Genomic DNA, 12,358 nt, shown 5'->3' with positions numbered 1-12,358 from the left:
AATTATCAGATTAGATTCAAGCGGCGATTGCAAAAACGAATTTCCTCACAAAATGAGTTGCTGGCTTACCTTCGTCTACGAGTACAATCTCTACTACAGCGTTTAATGGAATATCAACTTTGTGGGTGCACATGCAGTTCTGTCCGCAGTTGGCTGGCCTGTTGTCTCCGTTACAAAATTGATCCGGATTGATGTCATCGTACTGACTGATGAGTGGCGCCGGTGGAGCCATGTACGATATTTCATCTATCAAGCTTATGACGTGATCTCCAGTTGGTGCCACTGAGGAAGATAGATCAAGCGTTAGCCAATAATTTTATTTTAAAATAAACTCGTGTTGAACATTGGACTCTTACCTAAGAATCGGTTGTATGTGTTGGGTTGGAAAAGCATCTCGGGCCTGTACGCGAAGAAACGGAAGGGCAAGAAGATCTTGACGTCTGGTCTGTCTTGTAGAATAGCAGGATCGATATGAAGTGCGTTTTTCAGTTGACTGACACAGATTGCATCATTTCTGGGCTCATTACATCTCGCGTCCAAGGGGTTCATTACCTGGATAGTTAGTGAGGAGAAAGGAACGTGCAATTACTAATATTACGTGCAAACTAATCTACATCATTGTTCACTACGCTAACTTGAAATGTCTAATACAATTTAGGTGAATATATCTGGTTGAATATTCGAAGAGTATTCCAAGGACCTTTAAAATTAATAATGCTTATAATTATTATTGATAATATGAACACTACATCAATAAAGTAAAAATCTTTTGGAATACTATTCGAATGTGCCATAGTAAATATTTGTAGGTCAATGAAATTATATTTGCATTAGGGCAAATAGGTTTTATAAGCGTACCACCTTTTAAAATGCAATTTGCATGTTTTGGATAGGATTATTCATTACGTAACTACTACTCAAATACAAGGCTCACTTGGCATCGACTTTTGAATGACTGGGTGACTACATTCATATTTCTTAGCACATAGTGCTATGATGTTCACCCATTATGGACAGTCTAGTTACTAAAGAGACTAGATATGAAATAAAATTTTAATGTTTATATTGTGATTCATACCACTGAGAAATATTGCTTACAAATTGGTTTGGATTCTAGGCGATTAAAATGCGTAACCATAAAATTATCAACACTAAAACTAGATCTTATATTTCAGTAATTATATGCTGCGTATTAGGCCATATTTTAGAGGCGACAAGAATCTATTCGCAATATCCGTCGATTACCAAGTGACACAAGTATCCTTGCGTCTAAATCAATTACAGGTCAGGTAAGGAACCATACTCCATACCGGGTACGAATCAACTATTTATTTACACTTATATTTACATAATATTTTTCGAAGATCTGCGTATGTACAGCTGCGATACTCACCACGCCTTGCGGTATGCCTACGTCATAGGTCGGCGGTTGGGTCGACGGTTGGTAGGGTCCTCTCGCGTACCGGAGGATGCCCAACTGTTGCGCTCGTTTGATACCACACTCTCCGAGCCCGCGTACCTGGATCCAGTACGCACCGGGGATATTGTTCGCTTCGATCACAAAGTCGTAACGTTCACCTAGAAAAAAGATTACATCGTGATTCCAGCGATCGATTTAAATAAACTAATTAAGGAAGTGGTATGCAACATTATTCACTTTTCATCGCTTGAGTGGTGCACGGGCTCGCCAGAGCGGATTATAAAATACGAGGGCGTGGCTTTAAAAATAACCGATAATCATACAATAATATATTCTCGTTAAATAACCGCAGTCATTTCCTGAAACGTCGAGCAAAATTTCTAGCTGCTCGCTGAAGGATATCGACTCACCAGAGAACGAAATGATGGTGTTGACTTGGACGGGATGCACGGGTTCTCCGTCGGTGGCGATGACCGTGAGATTGTGGCCTTCGAACGTGATTTGGGCGGGGCAGACCGAGGCGAACGCGTTGATCATCCTGAACCTGTATCTCCTGCCGGGGGTGATGGTGAATACTTCGAGGGGAGTGTTCGTCATGAATCCGGTGTTGGGGTCTCGGAACTGTCCTTTTCCGTTGATCAAAACGTTTTCGGGATCTTGGCCGGTGTTGACGGCGAGGCGACCGGGGTACCTCTCGGCCGCGTCCTCGTGGAGCCAATCACTCAGCAGCATCACATGCGTCGTCAAGTCGTAGTCGTACAAGTGGCTGTTGGGATCTTTGGAAGGTGGCTGTCGGACGACGATGCTGCCGTAGAGCCCGTCAAGTTTCTGAAGACCAGTGTGCGCGTGCCAGAAATGGGTTCCGGCATTTCCTTGCCATTGATACCTGCGAAGCAACAAATTATTAAATAAGTAGGTAATAAAAATCAATAAGCGTTGCCAAATATAGTAAATTTTGATTTTTATTGTAATCTAATTTGAATTTAATGATCAATAAATTCAATTTATGGAAATGTTTATTTCCGTTTATTGACTATATTTTTTGTTAAATAACTTGTTTTATCTATTTAAATTCATAAAAAAATAAATTATCGTTTTGATTCATGAGTTCTAACAATCCTACAAAATGTACGTACCTAAACGTATTTCCCTGTTGGATCGGGCATTGCGTGACGAACGGTACACCATCATAGTACTGGGTTCCTCTCTGCCAGATTCCGTGCCAGTGGATGGTCACTTCCATACCCTCCATATGGTTCTCCACATCTATGACTACCTTGTCGTTCTCGCACACCTGGATGGAGGGTCCTGGCAACATTCTGTTTGCTGTGAGGATACCTCGCTCCACACCATCGGCCAGCACACATTGGCAGTGTGACCACACTACATTTGTTGCGTTTGGTGTGCATACTTGACAGGCTCTGAAAATAATATATTATGTAAATTGTTACGTGCTTCTTTATCGATATTATCAAATAGATCACTGTCATTATTCATTTCTAATTCATCACTAAAACTTGTTTATTCATCAATAATACTGGCATCGATCATTATTATTACATCGTAAGCGATATAAAGTCTTTGGTGGTCGTAACTGGATACTTAAAAATGAACTGGATGCCCTAATTTTATTGTGACGAGAGTAAACGCAATCATTACGAAATACCAATATTATTAACGCAACAAAAATAAAACATTCTTAAAGCTACTCGATCAACTTTAGATTCAGACTTGTCAAAAGGCTGCCTGAGGCTGAGGTTGTGCAATGCTTGAACAAGCTAATAAACTTTGACAGCTTTTACCGACTGCTACTATATTAGTTACTTGTGTTTGCTTTCAAATATAAAATTTAAATTTTCTTTTTATTTATTCAAATGATAAGACATTCTTCAGGACTTTAGATACTCAAAAAACAATCCTTCTTACTACAAAAGATTTAAACACCTGTTGAACAGTTGATTAGAAAAAAAAATAGTACATAATGGTCTCAAAACAACTATTAAATAGATGCTTAAATCTTTTGTGGTAAGACCAAATATGTTTAGGAATTAAGACCCTGAGTTTAAAGAATTTTTTACTTTGTATATTTAAGATTTTAACGCGGTGTGCTTACTAATTTTGCTTCAATTTATTACAATATTCTAGAACAAATAAGTACAAAAGTAAGGTTATAAACGGGTCAACTCTCATATTACTAGAATCGTCAGTGCGAGGTCCTTAAACCACATAATATCCTATTGATACTCCTTCACCGCAAGGCAATGTAGGTTGACAGTATAAATTGCACTTGTTATAAATTCACTGTGCACGTATGTTTGTACGATTATAGATTTTCTGTGCTGGATATAATGTATGTGCAATAAAGTTTTATTTATGCACTAATGTTAGTATTTCTTTAGGTTAGGGCTTATAGCAAATTTATTTTATTGCATTCAAATGCCATGTTTTTGTCTGAGTGTTGTAAAGTAAATAGTTATTTACTTGAATTAGAGGTATAAATAAAGGCATAAGCTTATGCTTTTTGTATAAGTTTTGATTGAACTGCTAATTCTATTTGAGTAAGTAAATAAAAGGTGGATACTTACGCCCCTAATACTGTGTAGAATTCCAATGTGAAGTGGTAGTAACAAATTCTGGGCGGTTCGTTTTCGCGGCATGCTCTCGCGCACTCGTCGGGGGCTGACAGAGCTGGATTTCTCCTCAACTCAGCTGTGGCACTGCTCGTAAAGTCTAAGTGCTTCAAGGACAATTTCCCATTTGTATTCCTCGCTAGGGGAGGTAGTGGGTTGATACTTCTGAAGCTTCCACTGAGCGGTCCGCTGCCGCTGGTCTGGACGAATGGATTTGCTGAAGGTCCTATCGTTGCGTCGATGGACCCGAATCCTGGGAAGTCGCTCCCTGATGGGTGCGTCTGCACCAGCCCATGTGTGGATGCGAAGGAGTTACTCGTGTCTCTGAATGGCGTCGCTGTACCCGCTTGCCACCATGATGCTGACGTTGATTGGTCTTCTGGAACACTTATAGTCTCTGAAAAGAGAAAAGCCTTATTAGTTTCTTGGAATGTCTTAAAGTACTCAAGAGAATGTTATAATGTTGAAGATATCACTGGTATGACTTTGCTCAACTTTTTGCTTCTCCCAAGTAAATTGCAAGCTTTCGAGCATTGCAAACTGAGATCTAATGTTGAAATATAAAATGGCCGATTAAGCAGATTAAGCTTCGTCATCATTGACTAACATCTCCAGTTATGCTTATCAAGCCTGCGGCGATCGACATAATCAGGTGCGTTTATGCAAATTCTGTCTGTCCAGCTTCGTGCTAGCTTTGTGCCAGTGTTGTAATCTGGACTGTCCACACTAAGGACTTTTACTTCCCCTTTACAACACGGCCTAAAATATACTGATCATTGATTTCAGCTTAAATTGTTTCGACATTTAGGCCTTATTGGGTATCGAACGGTATTTATTACATCGCCTTTTGAGTATCTTTGTTGCGAAAAATGTCTCTAATACCAATAATCTATATAAACTGATGCCAAAAGAAACAAAATCTACGTTTTGTTACTTTGGGCATCAGTAATATTTTCCGTTCTGTACGATTTGTTAGAAGATATTATCTAGAATCTACACACCGTTTATTGACCCAGACGTGTTGGGATTAGCACTTAAAATTGAGAGCATGTAATGGCTAATGAATTAATGTTTTGCAAAACTACTTTAATCTAAAATTTTCTAAAGCCGGATTTGAATAAAAACGGATATAATATAGACCTTTTATCCTCGTTGATGTAAGTCAGGTCAGTCACTGACCTGACTTACATCAACGAGGATAAAGCGCATTAAATAAGTGTGGTATTTGTTAAAATTTAAAAATTTAACGGCCACACTACTATAAAGTCTATAAAGTAATGATTACTTGCATGTAGTTGTTTAATTTAACTTAATTTTGAAATGAACAAAGCTCCTTAGGTAATCATTAAAATATGTCTCTCAATCAATCCATCTAAATCTTAAAATCTTTCAAATAATAGTAATCCTCGAGTCAGATCTGAAATCTATTAACCTATAATTGTACGTTCATAGGTTGTTAAACCCTCAGACCCTTACCTAACCTGGAGTAGGTATCAGTTTAAGGAAAAGCCCAACCTGACCTTGGCGTATTTGAACCTGCGACCGCGGCAGCCGGAACCACCAACCTATGCACCGACCCTGAGGTATTTCACTTTTACTTCCGCGTTACTAATGGAATAATCAAACCCTAATCTCTTTATGTAATTTGATCAATAAAAACATGACAGCGGTTACAGATTGACATTGATTATGTTTTGAGTTTTCTGATATTAGTGACTCGTTATAAGTTAAAATCTAACTTTCGGTATTTGTAATCATTAGATTTTATCGCAGTTTTATTTTAAGAGTCTCTTGTCAAAAAACACACGCAGATCGCACACACGCAGACGCAGACGGGTCTAAAAATGTGTTGTTATTTTGTTTCGAGAGCGTCCATTGGAATCAGCGGAGAAAGATCGTATTGATCGATCACAAATTAAATGGACGTGTAAACTAATTTTTGGAAGCAATTAATGTTAGAAATCCCCACTTTCATACCAGGGCCAGTACCACGAAACGGTTTTGAGACTCAAACAATCGTACGAGAACGTTGCGTCCTTCTCTAACAAACGTGAAATGACGTTGTTAGAGCAGGACGGGGCATTCTCTTCCGATTATTTGAGTCTCAAAACGGTTTCGTAGTAGGCCTACAGTTATTTTGCGATGGATCGAAACAGCTGTTGATAGCAATTTATTTTGTAAATTTTTTGTGTCATGTCGCGTAGTGTGTAATCTCACATTTTACAGTTATAATTTTATAATTATTTTATTTATTTGCAGCATAGTAAAAATAACATACAATGTAACGTTTATTTGCTAGACGTGTATCTAAAACCTAGCTTTAAGTACTTAGAGCTTAACTGGTACTATTCTACCATTGACCATAATAGTAATGTCGATTTAGTTACTAACGTGTTGCCTTGGGCTCGGTAGCCATTATTAATTTGATTTACTTGGCTGGTTCGGTGTTGAATTGTAGGCGGTAATGTGTATGTCGAGTAATAATTCCATATATCATCTCGATAGAGTTATAAGGTGCAGTAGTGGGCGCCAGTATTATCTAGAACTGTGTTATCCAGCATTTAGCAAATAATATGTTTCAATGCAGTACAGCGGGGCTAAAATGGTCGCTTTGAAGAATCATGATATGAATCATAGTATGATTCATTTTTCTAAAATCGCAAAATGCAACTCTGCTTGCAATTCATTTCGGTATTTTTGTTCTGATTTGACATTTGTCAGTTTGACAGTTTGGACAATTCATTTGCTGAATTGATTGAGAGGAATTGCTAAATGTGACCATTTTAGCCCCGCAGTACACATAAGCTGTTTACCATCCTGACAGAGATTTTTTTCTTTAAAATATAGGGAAAGGTTCAAACTTTGTGGATTTGCTTCTAAAAAAAATCTGGCAGTATTATAGTGAAAAGTCTCAGATTGTTATTCTCATTGCGTAGTCGCTACATGGTCGTTTACGACACTAAAAATGTTTAGATTAATGCTTATCTACTCAAAAATGTTAAGAGGATCATTCTATATATCTCTAGCTATAACTATAAGGACAAATTCCTTCTGCAGAAAGGTTTGTAGGTGGCTACCTCCAAACATTGGGTTTCATTTTCTAACAATCATCGAACATACTTTCAATGTTTAGAAAACATAACTTGAACTTCATTATATGAGTCACGATTATCCTTCGGTGCAGTTTTTCACACATGACTAGTTACGGTAAAGGGAAAATACATAAAATATGTATCTCGTTCGAAGTAATCGGTTTAGAACAATATCTTAAACGTGAGATATACTAAAACTGTCTTAGATCAAAATATTAATAATAATAATACTCCCCACACCGGTTTCGGTGACGGTGGCCGGTTTCATTGAAACCAGGCCAGGTACGCAGGAGTAATTTTTATAGTGCCCAGGTGTGTGCGTAGTACACAAGAGCACTCTCTATTCCTTTACTCTCATCACCCAGTGGGACGGAAGACCGACACGACTGGCGAGAGATCAGGCGCAGGACCGACTTTTTACATGCCCATCCGACGCATGGATCATTTTACTTGTCAGACAATCAGGTGATCAGCCTGCATTGTCCTAACCAAACTTGGAAATATTGTTATGTTTCCAACGCGGGAATCGAACCCACGACCTCTGAGTCAAGAGCGACGCTCTAGACCACTGATCAAAATATTACTACTATCATAAACGATTTATGATTGTCTGTCTGCTACCTCCTCACGTCTTAGTCGCTTGACCGACTATAATGTGTATGGATCTATTTTTGAGTCTCGAGGAAATTATATAAACGTTTGGACGATATTAATCATATCGTGTGGAGTTTACCTTTTTAAAGTGCCCCCGCTTTTGGGCTAACCTTTAAAACAATTCTCATGCCTATTCATTAATTTTACTTTATCGTGTAATATGACACAAGGTTGGATTAATTATTGTGAATACTATTTAACTCGCACGAATTATATTTATTCATATTGTTTTCGAGTTCGCAATATCTACTGCGCAATCGTAATTTGTACTTTGTAGTTTTACACAACTTTTTATTGCGACTCCCACGTTTTCTTTATACAACTTCTGTAGTTAAATTGTAGTGATTTCGTAGGATAATTCGTACTGAAACGTACAACAAAATAGAAGAAAGTTATGCAAGTAAATGTCAAACATAATACTGGGCTAGTTATGATAGATCAGTTATACAATGGTATTGCTCAAAAGTACTGCTAACAATTGTAATAATTTTCTTTTGAGTTGGCAGAGAAGTGCATACATTATAAGTGACAACATTTTCATTTCATTTCGTTTTAGATAGCATAAGCGATTGGAATCTATATGCTAGTAGAATCTAATTTTTTATAGCTTAGCTAGATTCTCAGAGAAGTCTAGACTCTCGGAGATAAAAAAAAAACTGTACATAGCTCAAAAAGGTACGGTTTCCTAGGAATATAAATAAAATAAATAAAATAAAAATTGTTTTATTTCTGAATAAATTTGAATCAAATATTTTCAGAATGTTGAACTACATGTTGCCTACCACCGGTTCGGGAACTAACCCGGCGAGAAGAACCGGCGTAAGAAACTCGCACGGGGCCACTTTTTAGTAAAAAAGTGGAAAATTTGTCTTTTAAAAAATAAAATTTACAATGTAAATAACTTAATCTATACAATATGAATACACAATTGTAAGTCACATATAATAAATGTAGAAGCAGCCTTGCAAGCAGCCATCCTACTCCCAAGATGTGCTATCGTTTAGGAAATCTTTGACCGTATAGTAGGCTTTGGCACACAAACGTTCTTTAATTACTTTTTTAAATTTATTAATTGATAGATTTTGAACGTTTTCCGGGATTTTATTGTAAAGGCGTATACATTGACCTTTAAAAGATTTACTTATTTTGCTAAGTCTGATCACTGGTATTTCCAGCTTGTGCCTATTTCTAGTGTTTCTACCGTGACTATCACTTTTAGTTTTAAATTTAGTTAAATTCTTTCTAACATACAATACATTATCCAAAATGTATTGAGAAGCAACAGTTAGAATACCAATTTCTTTAAACTTTTCTCTCAGAGATTCAAAAGCTGACATTTTATAAATTGAGCGTATAGCTCGCTTCTGCAGCACAAAAATTGTATTGATGTCGGCAGCGTTTCCCCATAAAAGGATACCATAAGACATTCTGCTGTGAAAATAACTAAAATAAACTAGTCTTGCCGTGTCTTCATCAGAAATTTCCCTAATTTTTCTGACTGCATATGCTGCAGAACTGAGCTTACCTGCAAGATTAGCAATATGAGGACCCCACTGTAATTTACTATCTAATGTAATGCCTAAGAATATAGCGGAGTCCACCAAATTCATTTTCTCATCATTTAATAGTAAATTGGTTTGAACTTGCCTAACATTGGGCAAAGTAAATTTTAAACATTTGGTTTTCTTAGAGTTTAAAAGTAAGTTATTAACATTAAACCAATGTACTATTTTTGAGAGAGCACTATTTACCTCGTCGTAATTTGACTGCCGTCGCTTCACTTTAAAAATAAGTGAAGTGTCATCAGCAAAAAGTACTATCTCATTATCCTTAACTAGATAAGGTAAGTCATTAATGTAGATGAGAAAAAGAAATGGTCCTAAAATGGATCCCTGTGGTACACCTAATTCTATTTTGGTCCCATTGGATCTTTTACTATTAACTTCAACCCTTTGAGTCCTATTTTTGAGGTAAGAAGTCAAAAGGCTGAGTGCTGAGTCCCTTATGCCATAGTGGTGCAATTTTTTGACTAAAGTAGCATGCTCGACACAGTCAAATGCCTTAGAGAGGTCACAAAAAATACCTAAGGCATCCTGTGACTCCTCCCAAGCTTCAAATATGCTACAAAGAAGACCTATACCAGCATCCGTTGTGGAACGACCCTTAGTAAAACCGTATTGGTTATTGTGTAATAAATTATTTAAATTAAAATGTAACAGTAATTGCTGTAAAATTATTTTTTCAAATATTTTACTAAGAGTCGGTAAAATCGAAATAGGCCGGTAATTAGTCGGATATGATTTAATTCCCGCTTTAAATAAAGGTACGACCTTACTGTGCTTCATTAAGTCAGGAAAAACACCACTCTTAATGCAGTCATTGAAAATTATTGCCAGATGAGGAGCTATGATGTCAATTATCGATTTAATAATTTTTGTAGACATGCCCCAGAGATCAGTAGTATTTTTAATATTCAACAATTTAAAGGTATCAATAATATCTCTAGGGCTAATTTCCCTAAACTTGAAATTGACATCACATTCCTTTACATTGTCTCTGAGTAGATTTTCAGCAGCTTCTGGTGAGGAATTTAGATTTTTTGTAGTTGAGACCGGAATGTCAGCAAAAAACTTTTCAAAAACCGTCGCAACTTCGAGATTATTTGTAATCTTTTTATTTTCAAAGTATAATTCAAAATCAGTGTTACGACAGGTGACGTTTCCAGTCTCACCAGATATAACCTTCCATGTAGTTTTGATTTTATTTTTAGAATTTTTAATTTTATTTTTGATATATAGAGCCTTAGCAGCTTTACAAACTTTTCTGAAGGTTTTAGAATAATTTTTAACATATGATTTAAATGATTCACTACTGTTGCTACACCTCTCATCATATAATTCATATAATCTTTGCCTACTTATTTTAATTCCTTTAGTTGCCCATTCAATAAATCTGGTTTTTTTATTATCGTTTCTAACTGTTTTAGAAGTAAATACTGTATTAAATTGTGTTCTTATTACCTTAAACAAATTATTAAAAGCTTCATCTGAGCTATTTGATCTACCCAATGACTGAATATTTGAATTTAATTTACTTCTAAATTGCTCAATACGTTTTGTAGTCACAGGAACAAACACAAGATTATCCTTTACGTTATTATCGCAATTGACATTAAATGATGCTAACTGTCCACAGTGATCAGAGCTTAACTTATTAATTATTTCTTTTTTATCGGGAATGAGATTTGTAAATATGTTATCAATACAAGTAGCTGTGGTCTCACAGACTCTTGTAGGTTCATGAAACAAATTGCAAAGGTTATATGATTTAAATAAAGATGTGAATCTAACAGTTGTGGAATTTAAATCCAATAAATTAATATTAAAGTCTCCACATATAATAACCCTTTTGTTAGATGCACATATTTTTGACAGTATTTGTTCCATAGTTTGTTCAAAGGTATCAAATAACCCTGAAGGAGGCCTGTATACACCCACAATAATAAGATGACTTAGCTCTATGCAAGCTACTTCAATTGTTCGTTCAATAGAGAGACTCACAATATCTTTACGTTCCTTAAATTTTAAATTATTTCTAATTAATATTAAAGAGCCGCCTCTAATGGCATTTTCTCTACTGAACGAACTAGCTATCTGGTGGTTATTGAAATTGAAAGTGAGTTCATATTGTCTGAACCAGTGTTCAGATATACAAATAATATCAATGTTAAATTCCTTTAAAAATAACTCAATTTCAAGTTCTTTACCTACCATACCTTGTAAATTTTGATGCACCAGATTAATCAAATTACATTTATTCTTACTTAATATATTTGAGTCTAACAAATTATTGGTAGGATTTTCAATACTAAATTTATTTCCGCAAGAGATGTCCTCCATTGTCTTATTATCTAATTTAAATAAATATTTGGAACATATTCCAATTCGTTAATATTATGACTAGTATAATTCTGCTCAATAGAAGCAGTAGTCTCTGAAGCCAAACACTTGGCTTGTTTAAAATCTAAAAAGTTAAATAGCAACCTGGCTATTCGTCTTTTATAAAAATTAGATAAGAAGTACTTATCTCTTGTCATGGTGGATAATTTAAAATCTAAATTTTAATGTCTACAACCTGACATTGCTTATGTGAGTCATTTAAAATGATACAATTATTATTTACAGCAGTATACATTAGGCTGTTCAGTTGATACCTAGAATAGTTTTCTTTATTATATCTCTTCGGCAACATTTGTATATAGGGAAAAGTAAACAAGATAACATTATTAATATTTTCAATAATAAATAATTTATCTAGAAATTCGGTCATTTGTTTTTTGTTTAATTTTCCCTTCCTCCCAACTAAAACTATTAATGTTGTATTCGGACAATAAGTCATAGCCAAAGCCCTGCACATTATTTCACTATAAGTAGCTCCAGGCATACAGAAATTGGAAAATGATTGTCCAATACACATCCTATTTAAATAAATACCTAAGTCATATGATGAGGCTTAGATTGCTCTCCCAAAATTCTCTACTTAATTTATAGAGATACTTAAAT

The 12,358-nt window shown here is 35.7% G+C and overlaps 1 protein-coding gene across 1 annotated transcript in view; it reads right to left on the bottom strand.

The window, feature by feature from the left end:
* LOC121731699 (laccase-5-like) overlaps positions 1 to 12,358 on the bottom strand; it is a 77,020-nt gene that overhangs the window by 1,113 nt on the left and 63,549 nt on the right. Inside the window, exons 2-7 of the mRNA XM_042121272.1 lie at positions 4,006 to 4,447; positions 2,557 to 2,841; positions 1,831 to 2,306; positions 1,394 to 1,578; positions 357 to 552; positions 70 to 282 (exon numbers count right to left, since the gene is read on the bottom strand). Coding sequence (XP_041977206.1) covers positions 70 to 282; positions 357 to 552; positions 1,394 to 1,578; positions 1,831 to 2,306; positions 2,557 to 2,841; positions 4,006 to 4,447 — 1,797 coding nt within the window. The remainder of the gene's footprint in view (positions 1 to 69; positions 283 to 356; positions 553 to 1,393; positions 1,579 to 1,830; positions 2,307 to 2,556; positions 2,842 to 4,005; positions 4,448 to 12,358) is intronic.

Source organism: Aricia agestis, chromosome 11, assembly GCF_905147365.1.
Source record: "Aricia agestis chromosome 11, ilAriAges1.1, whole genome shotgun sequence".
Taxonomy (NCBI): domain Eukaryota; kingdom Metazoa; phylum Arthropoda; class Insecta; order Lepidoptera; family Lycaenidae; genus Aricia; species Aricia agestis.
The sequence above is the reverse complement of the archived record's forward strand: the minus strand, read 5'-3'. Positions and strand labels throughout refer to the sequence as shown.